The sequence below is a fragment of the Coenobita brevimanus genome, chromosome 83 (genome assembly GCF_032717465.1).
Source record: "Coenobita brevimanus isolate Jiangsu-jjx chromosome 83, ASM3271746v2, whole genome shotgun sequence".
In the NCBI taxonomy this organism is placed as follows: domain Eukaryota; kingdom Metazoa; phylum Arthropoda; class Malacostraca; order Decapoda; family Coenobitidae; genus Coenobita; species Coenobita brevimanus.
In genome coordinates this window covers 4,235,285-4,255,284 of record NC_137036.1, presented here as the reverse complement: position 1 = coordinate 4,255,284, position 20,000 = coordinate 4,235,285, and the positions used below count along the sequence as shown (strand labels likewise).

At 45.9% G+C, this 20,000-nt stretch overlaps 1 protein-coding gene across 1 annotated transcript in view; it reads left to right on the top strand.

The window, feature by feature from the left end:
• The window catches only part of LOC145409862 (major facilitator superfamily domain-containing protein 6-like), a 98,041-nt gene that overhangs the window by 55,534 nt on the left and 22,507 nt on the right, over nt 1–20,000 (top strand). Inside the window, exons 2-4 of the mRNA XM_080280144.1 lie at nt 9,514–9,668; nt 16,651–16,901; nt 18,596–18,728. Of these exons, the coding sequence (XP_080136270.1) occupies nt 9,514–9,668; nt 16,651–16,901; nt 18,596–18,728 (539 nt within the window). The remainder of the gene's footprint in view (nt 1–9,513; nt 9,669–16,650; nt 16,902–18,595; nt 18,729–20,000) is intronic.

Genomic DNA, 20,000 nt, shown 5'->3' with positions numbered 1-20,000 from the left:
GTACTGTTCTCATTTCTCTTTTCATGAGAAAATCTTGCATCCAACAATACAGTTTGCCTCGAATTCCTCCTTGATGGTACAGTTTCCATAAAAGTCTTTGGTGTGGTACTGTGTCAAATGCTTTCTTGAAATCTAAATAGATACTGTCCACCCATCCTTCTCTTTCCTGAAATGTGTCTGTTACTCTGTCATAGTAGCTCAACAGATTAGTAACACATGATTTTCCTTTTCTGAAACCAAACTGTCTTTCTGTTATCATACTGTGTTCTTCCAGATGATTTACCCAAGCTTTTCTTATAAGCTTTTCTAATACCTTACTTACAACACTGGTTAGTGATACAGGTCTGTAGCTGAGTGGATTTTGTCTATTCCCTTGCTTGAATAAGGGAACAATGTGTGTGTGTGTGTGATTAACTAAACCCATTTTACTCTAACTTGGCCTAAAGCTGCCATACTTCTATCTTGCAGCAGGAGATTAACTATCTATCTATCTGTCTGTTGCCAGACTCCTCAATCCCGTTTGGGGTGGCCACAAACAAACCGCCTCCACGTCGCCCTGTCCCCCGCCATTCCACTGCCCCGCTCCCAACTCACCCCCCCCACACACACCTCTCCACCCCACCCCCCTCCCCCCTCGGCCCCCCCTTCCTCCTCCACCTCACTCACACACACTCCCCCCGCCAGCCCCCCACCCTCCACCCCCCCACACTGCCAAACCACCCCAGTGCACTCCACACAACGCCCCCACCACATCCACATCCACACCACAACGCTCCCCCACATCCTCATTCGTCAGCCCGTCTCTCCATGTGATTTCACAGGCTCCTCCCAAACAACCCACCTCCACCGCTCCCACCCCCGACCTGCCCCCCTCCAACAAGGTCCAAGCCCCACCCCCACACGCCAGAGTCTGCACCACAACACTGTCATGCAGCAACTCCTTCACCTCCCCGCTTCCCACCACCGCCCCCAAAGAACCAGCAACCCCTCCTTCCCGCTGCACCCCCCCCAAGCACCCCACCCTCCAAACCTCCATCCCCACTCACCACACCACCCAAGCACCCAAACGCACTCACATCCTCCAACTCCTCACCACCCAACCCCGCTGCACACCCACCGACACCACCTCTCTCAAAGACCCCCCCCTCTCCCCACACCCACACCCAGATCCCGCCTCCCACACACTCTCCCAAAGTCATCCACCCGCAGCTCTCCCCCGTCCCCACCCAACAACACAGCACCATCCGCAAACAACAGCACAGGGAGCCTCCAAACACCATTCACTCTCACCAGGGCCACCCCAACATCCACCACCCCACCCTGCACCCACCCCATCACCCCATCCATGCACAGACCGAACAACCACGGAGACACGACACATCCCTGCCTCAACCCAACCCCCAAAGAGAAAAACTCACCCAGCTCACCATCCACACGCACTGCAGCCCCAGCACCATCACACACACTCCCCACAGCACCCAACAACTTCCCATCCACCCCACACATTCCCAACACTTTCCACAATCCCCGTCCATCCACCCTGCCACATGCCCTCTCCAAATCCACGAAAGCCGCACACAACCTCTTTCCCTTCTCTAGAAACCCCTCCACCAAAGATCCAAGAATGAATATCTGATGCACACAACCTCCTACCCTCCCAAAGCCCCCCCGCTCCCCTCCAACCAATTCCTCCGTTCCCCCACCAACTCCGTCAACAAGCATCCCACCACACACCACTCCCACCACACCAAGAAGACAAACGCCCTCATGATCACCACACACCTCCCCCTCCCCCCTCCCCTCGCACAAGGGAACAATCACACCCGACTTCCAATCCTCCGGGACTCCACCCTCCTCCCAGGCCAACTCACACAACCCCCACATCCACCCCACCACAATCTCTCCCCCACACCCCAGCACCGCACCACACACCCCACCAACGCCCGGGGCCCTCCCCAACCCAACCCTCTCCATTGCTTCCAGAATCCCCATCCCACCGACCTCCCCCCGTCTTCCCACCTCCCTCCCTCTCCCAGCCACTCCCAAGCCACCCACACTCGCACCACCTCCACCCCGTATGCTCAACAACTCCCCCAAAGTGCTCTCTCCATCCGCTCATCCCTTCTCCCCTCTCCACCAGCAATCCATCATCCCCCCCTCACCCCCCCGCCAACCTCACCTCCACCCCGCCCCACTCTCCTCACCTCCCTCCAGAACACCCTCCCACAGTCCCCTCACCCCACACCCAAACTCCCCCCAAACTCCCCATCCACTTTCCTCCCACTCTCCCCCACCAATCCCCTCACCTCCCCCCCATACACAACTCTCTCTTCCGCCCTCCAACCTCCTCCACGTCCCCACCCCCAATCCGTTCACCGCACGCCCCCCCTCCCCCTGGGCCACAGCCCGTCCCACCTATTCAGTCCACCAAGCCGCTCCCCGCACCCCCCCCGCCCCCTCCCCCTCCCATACTCCACATCACACGCTGCACACACCCCCACTGCAAACACCCCGCACACACCCTCCACGTCCCCCATCTGCTCCAATTCACACCCGCCCAATCCTCCTCCATCCCTCCCCCACACTCCGCCTCCCTCCCATCCTCCTGCAACCCCTCCACTCTCCCCGCAACCACTCCCTCCTCCCGCCCTTCCCCTTCTCCACCTCTCCATCCCACCTGGATCCCAATTCCGGCCACCACCAAGCAGCGGTCAGAAAGTCCACTCCCCCAACCTCCACAAGCTCCCGCATCCACCACACATCCTCGCATCCTCCCATCCACACACACACAATCAACCACCGCCTCCCCCCCTCAACACTAGAATATAAACGCTCCTGTCCTCATGCCTTTGTACCCATTCAATCCTTGACCTCAAAATGTCCAGCTCTTCATGAACTGCACTGTCATTATATATATACCCAAAGTGATTAATCAGGTACTGCATAAAAATAAAAAAAACTCCTTAATATAAGAGATATTGTTTATAATGAGAGGCTGTTGTGATTGTAACAATCTTTGACAATATCTTGCTTGTACCCAGGCAGTGTGGTGCTTGAATAGCAGCTGATCACACCAGCTGCCGTGATGTGACTGCTGGCAAACATTGCAACATTACTGATACGTTTAACGGCCTTACTAAAGGCAGTTTCAAAAGTCTTAACATTTTTTGAACAAAAAGAAGTGCTATCGTTCCATAATAAAAGCCCATAAACGGTACACAGTATGAATTAAAGAAAAATAAAAAGTGAATTTGTCAACAGATTTAAAATATCTAAAAGTACTGAAGAAGAATAAAAATTATTATGTCTAAAAGAAATATCTTAATTGTCTTTGAATATAAAAGAACTATTATGACACAGGTATTTAAGTACTGTTATCGCCTGCAGCACATCACCAGTCAGCTGGATGGTGTTCATTGGGTCATCCTGCCTGGTACTAAACATGACACAATTAGTCTTGTCCCTGTTAATTCTAAGTAAATGTTCATCTATACAGTTTCCAAGCTTACCGTACAGAACCTGCATTCAGCTGCTGTTCCTGCCAGTAATACCAAATCATAGGTATAGGCTAGGAAATTGCTAGAGAGAGAGAGAGAGAGAGAGAGAGAGAGAGAGAGAGAGAGAGAGAGAGACCACACCCACGGAACCATGGTGCTGTAAAATAGGACACTTTTTGGTATAACACTGCTGGCTTCCTGTCCTGGACCCTCCACCATAAACACACACACACGCACATGACTACACACACTCAAGGTCTACATACATACATGCATACACAAACAGGAACAAATACATACATACAACAAGATACACAAAGCCATGCTAAGATCCACATACACGACACTGGTACATTATCCAGTTCAGAAACCTTTCCGTCTTTACGTTTTGATGAGGGAGACGAAGAGACTGAAACAACCATCAATAACTCTACCTGGATGTGTACGTCTTTCTTAAATCAACACGTCATGAAGAAGCAGCCTTATGTAACCTGTGATGTATAGTATCCATTCAGAATTAAACACCTGAGGACAAGCAGCACACAACAACACCCCTCACCTAACCATCACACCTCTCATTGCACTACCATTACACCTCTCATTGCACTACCATTACACCTCTCATTGCACAACCATTACACCTCTCATTGCACTACCATTACACCTCTCATTGCACAACCATCACACCTCTCATTGCACTACCATTACACCTCTCATTGCACAACCATTACACCTCTCATTGCACTACCATCACACCTCTCATTGCACTACCATTACACCTCTCATTGCACAACCATCACACCTCTCATTGCACTACCATTACACCTCTCATTGCACTACCATTACACCTCTCATTGCACTACCATTACACCACTCATTGCACTACCATTACACCTCTCATTGCACAACCATCACACCTCTCATTGCACTACCATTACACCTCTCATTGCACAACCATCACACCTCTCATTGCACTACCATTACACCTCTCATTGCACAACCATCACACCTCTCATTGCACTACCATCACACCTCTCATTGCACAACCATCACACCACTCATTGCACTACCATTACACCTCTCATTGCACTACCATTACACCTCTCATTGCACTACCATCACACCTCTCATTGCACAACCATTACACCTCTCATTGCACAACCATCACACCTCTCATTGCACTACCATTACACCTCTCATTGCACTACCATTACACCTCTCATTGCACTACCATTACACCTCTCATTGCATAACCATCACTGACCTGGTGGAAGATGTTTTTCATGTCATTTCACGCACAGCTTCCATAAACTGGGTACACATACATACATACCTGTGAGTAGCAAGGTTATGCACACGCACACATACCTATAAAGGTATACACCCGCACATGCATGTAAGATACACATACACACACACACACACACACACACACACACTCACACACACACACTTATAGACTGATTGATTGAATTTCGTTTTTTCTTTTTTCTTAAAGGGAGCAATTATTGTTGGATGATAGTTTTTGGTTCCTTTTTCCTTGCATTTAAAAATACATACAGGTAACTAGACAGAGAGACAGGTTGGCAGCTAAATGGGTAGACAGGACAACTCTGGAACTGTCTCCCTCTGTCTGTATTTCTTACTTCCTGTGATCGGTCTTTCAAACGCAATGTGTCCAGGCATCTCTAAATAACGAATTTTGAATTTGTCTCTCTGTTGTATTGTTTTTGTTTTTTTCTTGGAAGGAACGGTTTGCGGGCTCCTGTCCTTTGGTTCTTTCTTTCTTGCATAAAAAAAAAGGTAGTCACAGGTGTCAGTGTGCGAGACGTGTATCTGGATTGAGGTGATTTGTGGGAGATGACTCGCTATTAACCCATTCAGCCCGACGATGAAGGTTTATATTCCTGTCATCTTCAGACAATATTATTCAGACTCTGGAACGATGTCAAGCAGAGAGGTGGTTGATGGACGCGATATATAAGCCAGGCATTCTTTTCCTGTGCCTGCCCTCCTCTCTTCCTATTTCTCCCATCTTTCCTGTCACTTCTTATTGCTTTTCTTTCCTTTACAGGTGGCTTGACATTGAGTGACAAGCCAAATGGTTTCCTGTAAGCCAAGAAACCATTTACAACGCTGGGTGGTAACCATATAACCGAACCATACGTGCTCCCTACGTGTCAACAAGTGGGTTGGTGTAGGGTTAGTGCCCCTCCCCGTGAAACAGCTCAAAGTCAAATGGCCACCCCTTACGGGATTATGGCGTCTGGCAATAGATAGATAGATAGATAGTTCCAAATGTCTCCCTTAAGGCGAATTACATTGTTTGGTATACTCCTGTCGTCTTAACCTGGCTCAGATTATCGTACTTTTGTAGCAAATTCCACGTACCTTAGTAGCAAAAGATAAAGGTACGGCACTCCATCCTGTCCATAGCACTTCTTCGTGACTAGCATCATATTCTACGCTTCACCTACTATTACAACTCAGTATTCAAAATGGGGAGGTGGTAATTTTGGGCAGGGTTATAGTGAAAAAATATAACAGCAGGAATAACCACGAAAAACGTCATCAGAGTGAAAGGGTTAGCACTCACGGGCCTATGACTCAATCTCTATCTATCTTTCTATTGCCAGACGCCTTAATCCCTTATACGGGGTGGCCACAAACAAATCGCCTCCACGTCACCCTGTCCTCCGCCATTTCACTGCCCTGCTCCCAATTCACACACCCCTCTCTCATATACCTCTCCACTCCATCCTTGGGTTTCCCCTCCCTCTCTCCCCCTCCACCTCACTCACATACACTCTCCTCGTCAGTCTCTCACTCTCCATCCTCTCCAAATAAGAAGGAATGTTGCCTCCCTTGCATTATTTTACAGATTTTTTTTGGCAAATGCTCAGATGAAGTTGCGTCCATGGTGCCACCTCTCCATGCCTTCCCTCGTGCTACACGGGCATCTGGTAGCGCTCATGACTGGAATGTCACTCAGCCATATTGCAGAACTTCTGCCTATCAGAATTCTTTCATTCCCCGAATTGCATCTCTCTGGAACTCGCTTCCCCAGAGTTGTTTCCCTCCAAACTTCAACCCACAGCTGTTCAAATCTAACTGTTACAGATATTTTATGAACGGAGGACACCAGTAATCTGGTGTATGGATTATTTTTTTTTACTCATTGTTTTTCCTTCCTCAGTTCTGTGATTAAAAAAAAAAAAAAAAATGGCCAAACCACCTCAGTGTGTTTCTCCTAACGCTTCCTATCACATCCACATCCACACCACAACGCTCCTTCACGTCCTCATTTGTCAGTCTGTCTCTCCACGTAACTCCACATGCTCCCCACTCACATACACTCCTCGTCAGTCTCTCACTCTCCATCCTCTCCACTTGGCCAAACCACCTCAGTGTGTTTCTCCTAACGCTTCCTATCACATCCACATCCACACCACAACGCTTCTTCACACTCACTCTCACTTGACTATATTTGTCTGTCATGAGTTGGCGTGGTGACAGAAGTAGTGGAGACAATAATATATACTACTTTCACTCTAACCTGGCCTAAATTTGCCATCTCTCCATCTTGAACGCTGAGCTGTAAAGATAGATGAACAGTGGAATGTGGTTCTAGTCACGAAGAAGTGCTAGAGACAGGATGTAGAGCAGTAGCATTGTCTTTTCCTGCCACTGTGCTACGTGAAATAAGCTGCAGAAGGACGAGAATCTGGCCCAAGTTAAAATGAGGTAATTTTAGTGGTGTCTTCCTACATATTTAGGTCTGTTTTATGAAGCTGACTTAGCATAGGAGCCTGAGAGTGTCAATTATGGCACCACTTGCTTCCTTATCGAGCAACAAGTCTAAGTTTCACATCAACCAGACGATGTTATTTACCTGAGTCATAAGAGCCTGAGTGTTATTATGTTAAAAGGCAAGAAGTAATGCGACAGGGGTAAACCGTAACATGACATGATTAGGTTGTGTGTGATTTATATGTGTTGACCATTACATACACCAGCTGAGAGAGAGAGAGAGAGAGAGAGAGAGAGAGAGAGAGAGAGGATGCTGGTATGGGTGACATGTATGTTAAAGAGTGGCATACAAGAAGTGGAGGTCATTGTGTGTGTGTGTGTGTGTGTGTGTGTGTGTGTGTGTGTGTGTGTGTGTGTGTGTGTGTGTGATGAGAAAAGATGGTGCTAATGAGAATGATAATGATGGCCATGATGATAATGAAGGGAGTAAAAATAATGATGATGATTATGATGATGTTGGTAACAGTGATGATGATGATGATGATGATGGTGACTACGAAGAATAAAGGTGGAGGTACACATACTCGTATTGACAATGGTAGGCACTGCTCCCATACAGGGGTTTTGTGTGTGTGTGTGTGTGTGTGTGTGTGTGTGTGTGTGTGTGTGTGTGTGTGTAAAATTCCATTAAATATATGCAATGCTGAAATTCTGGTTGGGTTGCATATTTTTAAGTGTTAATTTCTTACAGTTATAACTTTATTTACTTACTTTTATGTGTTGCTAATGCTTACATACAAAAATTTGCCGGACTAACTAATATTCTTTCCATCACAGAATGTTTACAAACACCATTGTCTTTCTGTCCACACCGTTATTGAGCCCACAAGGACCAGTTCTGACCAAAAAGTTGAACAAATTATTTTCGCATATTTTTGTATCACAGTTTCCAATAAAATCGCGCCGTCGCGTCCCGTACGATCGCCAAAATTTTGTTTGTTTTTGACACTCCCTGGACCTACTCCGACCTAATGCAAGAAGATTTAGGTGGATATCTATTACCGTTCTGGTGAAGGAAATGAACAAACGCACAGACAGACACATACATACACAGCTTGACTTTATTATTTAAAATTGGACAGTGCCGGCACCTGATACAGTTTGTCTATAATTCTTCCACAGCAACCCATCTCAGCTGCACCGTAACATAACAATACTGAACCTAAACTTAATTACAGTGTTCTAACCTTCATGTGGATGTGACAGGAAGCATTAGAAGAAACACACTGAGGTGGTATGGCCATGTGGAGAGGATGGAGAGTGAGAGACTGGTGAGGAGAGTGTATGTGAGTGAGGTGGAGGGGGGAGAGTGAGGGGGAGGCCAAGGATGATGGTGGGATGGAGTGGAAAGGTATATGAGAGAGGGGTGTGTGAGATGGAAGCAGGGCAGTGAAATGGCGGGGGAGAGGACGACATGGAGGCGATTTGTTTGTGGCCACCCATTACGGGATTAAGGCGTCTGGCAATAGAGACAAAGTGTTCTAACCTGACAAACACTCCTCACCCCTCACAGCTCAGGTGATGGCGCTGTCAGACTAGAGGGCTGATCTGACTGGTAATCAAGAGAATTCAGAGAGTGCAGACCTCGACACAGCAACAACATTCCCTTGTGACCTTGATCCTTGACACTTTTCATCCAAAATTTAATCAGTTGCTCCTCTGTAGGTCCTCACTCATCAGTCCAAATTTGGTGCAGTTCCATTCAGTAGATAGGTAGATAGATAGACAGATAGATGGATGGATGGATAGGTACATAGATAGATAAATAGACATATAGGCAGATAGATAAATTGATTGACTGATTGATAAAGAGATAGACAAATAGATTGATTGATTGATATAGATAGATAGATGGATAGAAAGATAGATAGACAGATAAATAGATATTACCAACAGAGAGACAAAGACAGAGCCCAAAACATGTTCATCTTGGCCCAGGTAATAATTAAACTCACTCATACCTCATAATTTAGGGTCACCGAATGTCTATCTATCTATCTATCTATTGCCAGACGCCTTAATCCCGTAAGGGGTGGCCACAAACAAATCGCCTCCATGTCACCCTGTCCCCTACCATTTCACTGCCCTACTTCCAGCTCATATCGAATGTCATGTGATCAAATTCCACCAGGTTGAGAAGAGCCAGCTGGATTAACCCAATATAAGTGAACCCGAAGCTAACTGAACTTATCCTCTCCCTGTCCAGCCATGATGAGCCTGTTCCCGTTCCTCACCCTGCAGGCGAGGTCTCTGGGCATCACTGAGAAGGAGTTGTCTCTGCTCTTCGCCCTGAACCCCATCGTGGCCTTCGCGACACCTCCCCTCACTGGCATCCTGGCTGATAAGATTGGAAACTTTAAGGTGAGAAGATGCGCTTTGGGTCTATCTATCTATCCATCCATCCATCCATCTATCTGTCTACCTGTCTATCTGTATGTCAATTTATCTTTTCACTGTACCCTATCATGGCCTTCGTGGCACCATCCATCACTTGCATAATGGCTGATATGAGTAGGATTTTAAAGTGAAAAGATGCGTCTTGGTTCTATCATGCTTTCTGTCCATTCATCTGTCTGTCTATTTTTTACTTATCTATCTGTCTGGCTAGCAAGCTATCAGTGTATCTACCTATCCATCTGTCTATCTGTCTGTCACTTCTCTTTTCCTTTAATCCCACCGTGTCTTCGTAGGTGCACCCTTCACCGGAATATTGGCTGGTAAGAATGGACATGTTATGGTCAGAAAGTGAGTTTTATTTCTGTCTGTCTGGCTACCCATCCATGCAGAGTGTCCTGTGAAACTGCCAAACTTCAGGAGGTTATTCTTTGGGTTGACTGTAATAACTGTTATATTAATGTGCGTCCAGTTCTCAGCCATCACAGAGCTGCAGTTACTGACGACCTTATGAGGGAAATAAGAGACTGACCAATTTCACTCATAAGGTATCAGTAACTGTAGCTCTAAAAGCGAAGAGAGTTGGACCTGTGTTGATATAGCACCTTTCATTCAAAATTAGCCAGCATAACCTCCCGCAGTTTAGCACACGTTTCCTGGGATAACCTATACATAGCTAGATAGACAGATAGAGAAATGACACCAGCAATTGAGGACCCATATGGGAACCAGATGGAATAATACATAAAATTGAAGACCTCGTCTCTTTGTTACGGTCTTCAGAATTATATATCTTGTGTTAATTATGTTTTTCTCATATCGATCAAAACGCCATAAATGACGTAGAGGAGACTCAAAACATGCTACTCGTATATGCAGAGATAATTGGTAAGGAAAAAGTGCTAGAAAGCCTCCATAGCCAACGAATATAGTCTACAAAGAGTAACAGTAAATGGATCATAGTCATCCTGGACAACAGTCACAAGATGGATTCCTCAGGGTTTAGTGTTGGGCAACAATCCATGTAGGACTGGCTCTGTGTCAGGTGAAATGTGTTTAAGTTTTCTCTTGTTACGTAATCTGACAATTTCTTGTTAATGACAGATCCATGGTATTTACGCCGTTTCATAAGTTATATTTTAGGATGAAGTCGTTCAGGCAGTGTGTTGCAGTGTTTATATAAGCTACAGGCCCTGGGAACAAACGATCACATGACAGCAGGTAGAACAAGCCAAACCAAACCAGTCATATGGCACGGTGTGACATTGTCCACTCACTGATATTAATGGTGGACATTCTGGCTCCATCCGTCACACCACGACGCACAGAACATACCATCACTCCACTCTAGTATCTACACTTCCCTTGTTCCAATATGACAAAGACCTCTAACCCCTTTCAACTCAGCTAAACACCAAGTAAAGTCAAACTGAATGCTTGATTTGCCTAGTAACCAAAGAGACTCAGAGACCCAGTCTTACCCGATGACTATGCTCACCGAATTTCATACAGCACAACCCGGTATTTTGAAGTGATGGGAGTGACCTGCTTCTGTCAAGGGAAAAACAAACCGACTAATCTTATCGGTACTGACGCTGTGCTTTATATCTTTATTATAATGATGCCACACGTATTTTATTCCTACTTAATCCCTTTATTTCAATGATGTATTTTTTTTTATTAATCCTTCAGTCCGATGACGTGTTTCAAATATTATTCTTACTACTGGCAGACGAGTTTATTCAGTTTAGGGAAACCCAATGGGGAAGAAGGGAGAGAATATCTCCCCAGTATCACTGCTTGTCGTAAGAGGCGACTGAAAGGAGCCGATTTGTTTCCAGTCTTTCTTTCCTACGGTCCTCTTCTTCCGTCCTGCCTCTCTCCTTCATATTTCCGCGTTTCCTCCGGCCTTTAGTTTCCCTCTACGCCTGTCAGTTTATACATTTTGGTGTCATGGCATGGATAGTCTACGCACCTCCCACTGACGTCCACTATTTCCTCCTGCCTGGGTGAAGCCTTGTAACCAACTGACCAATCAAACCACTTCATCACCAAGACCACTTCAACGCCAAGACCACTTCAACGCCAAGACCACTTCAACGCCAAGACCACTTCAACGCCAAGACCACTTCATCACCAAGACCACTTCAATGCTAAGACCACTTCAACGCCAAGACCACTTCAACGCCAAGACCACTTCATCACCAAGACCACTTCAACGCCAAGACCACTTCAACACCAAGACCACTTCAACACCAAGACCACTTCAACGCCAAGACCACTTCATCACCAAGACCACTTCAACGCTAAGACCACTTCAACGCCAAGACCACTTCATCACCAAGACCACTTCAACGCCAAGACAACTTCATCACCAAGACCACTTCAACGCCAAGACCACTTCAACACCAAGACCACTTCATCACCAAGACCACTTCAACGCCAAGACCACTTCATCACCAAGACCACTTCATCACCAAGACCACTTCAACGCCAAGACAACTTCATCACCAAGACCACTTCAACGCCAAGACCACTTCAATGCCAAGACCACTTCAACGTCAAGACCACTTCAACGCCAAGACCACTTCAACGCCAAGACCACTTCAACGCCAAGACCACTTCAACGCCAAGACCACTTCAACGCAAAGACCACTTCAACGCAAAGACCACTTCAACGCAAAGACCACTTCAACGCCAAGACCAGTTCAACTTCAACGCCAAGACCACTTCAACGCTAAGACCACTTTTACACCTCCCCGTTTCTGTTCCATTGCCAGTCATATGTTTTTGTTTTAAATTAGTACCACATGATCTTTGATGCCTCGTTCTTGGAGTCCATTATGCAGTACAGTTCAGCTTACAGAAGGCCTATCGTCTATCTATCTATCTATTGCCAAACGCCTTAATCCCGTAAGGGGTGGCCACAAACAAATCGCCTCCATGTCTCCCTGTTCCCTTCCATTGCACTGCCCTGCTCCCAGCTCACACACCCCCTCTCTCATATACCTCTCCACTCTATCCCTCCATCTCATACTTGGCCTCCCCCTCCCTCTCACCCCTCCACCTCACTCACATACACTCTTCTCGTCAGTCTCTCGCTCTCCATCCTCTCCACTTGTTCATCTAAGTCCGAAAAGTCTCTCCTGAGCTGAGCATAATCGTGTGGCAGTAGGAAAGCTAATATTATACGCCAACTCAATACGTAATTCTTGCTGACACTTCGTATTCTCGTTCGGTTTAGGATGGACGTTCTGGACTAGGTAAGGAAAGTGTCATCATTAACCTCTTCATTGCTTGTGTCCTTTCGTAAGCTGACCAAAAATCGTCTTAACAGCAATAGTATAATTACAATGGTGCCCTGAGGCTGAAGGAGTTAAGGGGCACCTCTTATAGCGCTGGGATTAGAGGTACCCATTTCACTACAAAGATGTCTTCCTTCCATCAATACCTGGGGCATGGGTTGGCAGGTGGCGCCTTTTTAAACATCAAGTACCTGCCTTCGGGAAAATAAGTAGCAACCAAAGTCATTACAAGCCTCAAAGGTAGGGCCAACTTCTATGCTAAACGGACTTTATTTACATTCAGGCCATAGGATCTTTGGTCGACTTTGTGCCTCATGCCTCATAACACTCAGCGTCCACCTACCTAATAAGCCTGACATCCTGCAGTTTGTACCCCTATGTCTCTTCCTAAATTTCCCTCGCTTGACTTAACTTTGCAGTCTTCAACAAAGGATCAGCACTGTCACAGATGACAGCTTACACACAGCATCCATGTGAAAACGACCCACCGTCCAAAGCCACTTGTACCTACTGAGAACGTCTTTGATGCACTGAGTTGCCGAGGTGACGTCCTTTATGTGATGTCTTAGATCATCACCGAGGCCATCACCGCCATAGGCATTAAGGATATTGTCGTAAGCAAGGAAGAAGACAATTCCCACCCCAGTTACATTTGTCCCCCACCCTGGGAACCACCACCCATCCCACTCCTTTCATTTACTGCATCCTGTCCAAAACTTTTTACCCTTCCTCGTTTGTCAAGAAGCTCTCTTCCACTCTGACTCCATCACCGTCATTGATTCCCTGGTATACACAGACGGATCAGTCAGTACATCCTCTGGTGATGCTGGAGCTTCCTTCGTCTGTAGAGAAACTAAACAAGAGTGGCAACTTTCCTGATACAGCCTCAATCCTCCAAGCAGAGCTCGATATTACTGAAGGAGCCCTCCGATCAGCGCTCGAACAGACAGACACACGTACAGTATCCTCATGCATACTGACTCCAAAACAGCTATAAAAGTTCTCACATACTGTAACCTAGGAGAGAACATTAACCTCTTATAGATAGTCCTTTTCCTTGCCCAAGACCTGCAGAGGCAGGGTAGACATGTCCCTAAACTGGGTACCCAGCCACGTCGGGATACAAGGAAATTAATGCTCTAATATGGCAGCAAACAATGGCATCTACTGACATCATCATGCCACCCAGCTTAGCACAAATTAATCAGATCATAAAAGGTGCCTCACATATCCTACTAGCGCAAAATCATACAAATTATGTAAATCAGTCTTCAGATTCAGCAACGTGGTTTGCAGCTGCCACTGACTCAGTTACTCCAGTTGGACTCAGCACATGCACTTCATTCACAGCCATCTTCATCGCCTCCGTCTTATGTACAAGTGTAATAGTTCCTAATCTAAAAAAAAGCGAAGAGGAGAGCAGGCATTGTGAAACACTCACCTGCCATTGCCTCATTACCTGTTAGAATGCCCTGACACCTTCAGCATCAGGCGTGGCCTCTCACCAGTGCCCACGACCCCCGAACACGAGGCACCAGCATCGGCAGCCCTGCTGGGGACACACCTCCCACGCTGCACTGATCAGAACTGCCATGGACGTCCCCCAACAGACGAAGCAGTGCCGACCTAAACAATCAGTAAGATTTTTCACATACCGGTACTTAATAACTCATTTATGACAAAATTCACCATGGAAACAAAAAAGACACTTGGTTTCTCAGCCCGCAATGTTCTGATAACCGCAAGAGTCCACACCAACTCTGATATTGCTGCTATCCAACACCAACATTCCTGCTGCCGCCAAAGCGCCACAACTGTTAACCATTATCTTGTGCTGCCCTTTTTTGTCAGTAAATTACAAACTAAGTCAACTGCATTAGCCAATCATCTAATTTAACCAAACATATTCAGTAATAACCCTGAGCTTTCCCATGATCATTGTAGCATTGAGTTGCATTACACTGTGTTGTAATCCAGTGCTGTTGCTACATTGTCATGCTGGTATTGGAGAGCAATGCCTTCATGTGGCGGCACTGATATAGCTGGTGGCTCCACTGCCCGGTTATACAAACGTCCCACAGCTCCCTCCCTATCTCCTGGAAACTGGATATTGAACTGCAAGAGGAGGGTAACTTTAGCCTGATATTTGCCTGGCTCACAGTCACATGAGTTTAGGGTGGCGACTAGGCTACTGATGTTAATACTATAGTATAATGTTACTGCAACTTCACTGTCATAGTTGTAGTGTGGCATTATAGTGAGGGAGAATAGTATAGTGAACTGCAGTGTGGTGTGGCGAGATTACAGTGTTGTGATATTTAATAGGTTATTTCAGTGTTTTGTGGTTTTCTCACAATGCAGTGTGTTTACCGTTATTACCAAAACCCTTATTCCTGATATCTCAGGAGGCATACTTCAGTTTGTTCTCCCTGGCCCAGATTTTCGTCTTTTTGCAGCTTGCTTCCCGTGCCTCAGTGTCAGAAAGAGAAATTGCTAAAGCTCCACATTCTTTCCATAGCACTCCTTCATTACTGACATCATATTCTAGTGTTAATATATTGCTACAACTCAGCATCCAAGAGGGAGAGACAACAATTCTAGGTCAGTTTAGGGTAAAAGGAGTATAACATCTCTTCCTTGCCAATTTATTCCCACATAGAGCGTTGACTTAGAATACTAGAGTTGTCCCAATCATGAATACTTTACTGTTCGCTGTGTTATTTTGCAAACCATCTCGGTATCTAAAAACCATAAATTACTGACAGGAGACTATCAGGGTTTCATGTTCGCAGAAGTGCTAGGATTGCTTAGAAGGTGACGAGCATAAGAGCCTTTGTGAATTGTTGTGGTGTGGTGCGTGTGTTGTGGTGTGGAAGAGTATGGTGTGGTGTGGTGTGGTGTGGTGTGGTGTGGTGTGGTGGGACGTGGTGTACCGTGGCCTGGTGTGCTGTGTTATGGCGTTTGAGTAAGGTGTGGTGTGGCGTAGTTAAGTATTGTGGAAGTGTTGAAGTCTGGTGTAGTGTTGATGTGTCAGTATATTTATAGGTGAGCGTAATGTACTGCAGTATATAATGAAAAACAGTGCAAAATAATGTTCTATAATCATGTACAATGTAGTGGTATTTCAACCATATATTATTAAACAGTACTACAGTGTTCTATCCCTATCATATTCTTCCAATTCTCATTACGTTTTCCAAGGTACTGTGACTTAGTACTGTGACTGCTATAGTGTACTGTTTTTCCTTGCAATGATGTGATGTAATGCAGTGTTGTGCAGCGTAACATAGCACTGCATAGCCAAGTGTACTGTAGTATATAGTGTGGTGTGGGGGTTTTTTCAGTGTTGTATTATTCCAACGTATTGTCATTTTTTTTTTAAGTCGTCATGCAGTATGTTCTTGAATCTCTCTCTCTCTCTCTCTCTCTCTCTCTCTCACACACACACACACACACACACACACACACACACACACACACACACAGATACAAACACACGAACACTAACAAATACAATCATACAAACAAATATACAATCTCTCTCTCTCTCTAGATAGATAGATAGATAGATAAATAGACAGATAGATAGATAGATAAAGGCCAGTATAAAATCTTCCCTCTCTAACCTGGTGCCATTACTGCAGCTGCTACTAAGCGTGCTAATGGCTACCAGTGGCGCAGTGGGGTTAGGCTACTTGGTGGTTCCCGAGGCTAGGCGATTGGTGCCGCTGCCCTCACAGCTGCCCTACACCCTCACCACCACCAGCCCAGCCCAGCCCGACCACTCCACTGCACCCACCCTCACCCTGGCATCCCCCCATGTCTGCCAGTATCAACCCACCCTGACAAACTTTACTGTCGTCATCGCCAACTGTACCTTATGTAACGGTGATGGGTAAGTGTGTGTGTGTGTGTGTGTGTGTGTGTGTGTGTGTGTGTGTGTGTGTGTGTGTGTGTGTGTGTGTGTGTGTGTGTGTGTGTGTGTGTGTGTGTGTGTGTGTGTGTGTGTGTGTGTGTGTGTGTGTGTGTGAGAGAGAGAGAGAGAGAGAGAGAGAGAGAGAGAGAGAGAGAGAGGAGGGGTAGGTAATGGTGAAGATGATGAAGATCATCAACATCATCATTATTATCATCATGAAGAGGAGGAAGAGAATAATCAGTAGTTCTGTAAATGCTTCTCCTCTCTCTCTCTCTCTCTCTCTGTCTCTCTCTCACTCTCTCTCTCTCTGTCTGTCTGTCTCTCTCTCTCTCTCTCTCTCTCTCTCTCTCTCTCTGGGGGAGAAATCACAGAGTCAGCCAGCTGCTACTGAGAAACACTGGTGGAGCGGTGGGTGGGTGGGGACAATGTAGGTTCAATAGGGTCCCATGAGGCAAACAGGTCCATGGCGGGAACATGTAAGTCCTGCCATATTATACAGGCAAAGTAGCGGTAGACCCACGTGGACGAGGTGAAGCCACAGTGAGGAGGAGATCGGTCCCTGGGGCAAGAGGTTAGCCCTGTTGCAAAGGAAAAAAGCGTCAGTGGGTGAAAATACGTTCATAGTGAAAACAAGTTCATTTTGAGAATAGGTGCCTCACATATATATCCATGGGGGAAACAGGTCCATGGTCTGTGAGGGAAATAAATGTGTCTCTATGAGGAGAACATAAGTAAATTGGGGAAAAGTATGGTTTTGAAAATAGGTCAGTGGACGGCATAGGTCCCTGGGGGATATAGGACAGGTGCAGGTGGGCAAAGGTGGTCATTGTAGAGACAGATCCATGGGAAGAATTTAGATGAACGGGGTTGACCCATGGTGTGTTGTCAGAGGCAGGCATATGTGGCATAATTATAATAAAAAAAAATAAATAATAATAATAATAATAATAACTACAACACCGTATAAATGTCCAGGGACAATTTTGTTAAAGAAAAACTTGCCACAGTCATTGCCTACTACATAGAAGCCAAGCTATAGAGACCTTGAGGTCCAGGTCGCTGATCTTGTGCATGTCACCTTAGGTCATCACAGTCTATAAGTCCACTAAGTTTCGTGGCTTTGGCTTTAATCCTTCGTGGAAAAATAGGTGACATCCAGAATATCTGGAAAAGGCCCACTTTTTCATCCCGGGCTGTCTCAGAGAATAATCAGCCGATTACAACCATACTCCTCTCCTTATTGCATCCGCATTAAGCTGTAATGTAGTAAAGTTTCAGCTTCCTGGCTTAAGCAGTTCCTGTGACAGGGTGGCGGAATCATTTTTCTGCTGTATGGATAATACCGGAGATCCGTCTGACGTATTGCCAACATATCTGGCCAAAAGAAGCAGACAACTGCCCGACTAAGCTGACCAAGTTTGAAGGCTGTCAAACAGCCTTTGAAATATTGCAAATTTAAGAGAATTAATAATAATCATAATAATAATAATAACAGTACTACTACTACTGCTGCTACTACTACTACTATTAATGATAACAATAATGACAAAACAAGAAAGCTTCCCACAGGTATGTGGGAAATTGTAATAATAAGAATAAGAATATAACAACAACAACAACAACAACAGCAACAAGACTGGCCTACTCCCTTCCACCCCTTTTCTCCCCTGCAGACCAGAGAGTGTGGTGGATATTGGTGATGATGGCGCGGTGGAGGTAAAGGTGCTGAGGGAAGGAGCAGACCACAACATCACCACGACACTCCTCGTCACAGCCTGGCCACGCACTTTAACCACGCTTTCAAAGGTAGGGGAAAAAAGGGTTCAGATCCAAGGATTGGCTGGGGATGAGTGAATTAAGGTAGGATTCACGTAACAAAAGTACAGCACTCCATGAGACAGCCTGGCCACTCACTCTAAGGTACTACAAAATAACAGGGGTTCAAGCTGGAGTATTGTTTGGGGTGTTGTTAGAGCAGGGCCAAAGCACAACAACACCACAGTATTCCTCGTCACAGCATGACCACTGACTCCAAGGGACGAAACATATGATGAAAAATTTGAGGGTTCAGTTCAAGCATGGTTGGGTACTATTCCCGAGGGGAAGTTGAAATATATGGGTCACCTAATGCCACTCAGGGAAGACCGACTGCCTACCCTCGCTATAAACGTCTGGACTGAATAGTCTAGTCTTGAGAACTTAAGGTCCGGAAGGGAAAATAAATGACTGAGTGTATGAACGGATGGAGAAACCTACTGTATATTCTGCTAATTCGCACTTTCAGGTTCCTATGACTCGCTCTCACGAAAATTAAATCTTTTATCACCAGCTGAAAGAGAATAGCTAGTTATCCCGACACTGAGAGGATTAATGGTGAAAGTATTAACACTCTCTGGCTCTTATGGCTCACTCCCAGCCCACTAAATTCGTCTCGCATTAGGTGGAATATAATATACTTTAAAATCCTGTGGCGCCAACAAAGCCTACAGCATCCTTAATTACTGGCGTTCGTCGTTTTTTGTGTTGATCTATCCGTCGATAAGATATGCACACACACACACACACACACACACACACACACACACACACACACACACACACACACACACACACACACACACACACACACAATAACTTACTTAAAGCTGTCCTTCTGCTACAGAAGACGACATAGTATCCACAACTGGTGTGTTTTTCATTGTGTATGGTATCAATGTGTGAGAATGTGCAGACCAATCCTGGATCAACAAACTCTGCCACACAGTTGGCATGCTAAGTCCAAGTTTGCGGGGAGATCTCTGTTTTGATTGTGCCTCCATTGTCTATGCTCTTCTCTGGCCAGGTTCCAAGCTTCTTTGAGATGAATGGTTCCTTTGCTGCAGAGGGCTTGCCATTGTTGTCTGTCTGGTGCATTGGTTTCAAGGTCTTTTGGTACGATGCTGCACTTCATCAGAGCTGTCCTTATAATATGATTTTTATATCTCTTTTTCTGTTCCTCTGGGTTGCGTTGTGCTGCAAGGAGTTGGCCATACATAATCTGGCGGGGAAGACAGCGCTCAGGCATGCTGAACACTTGTC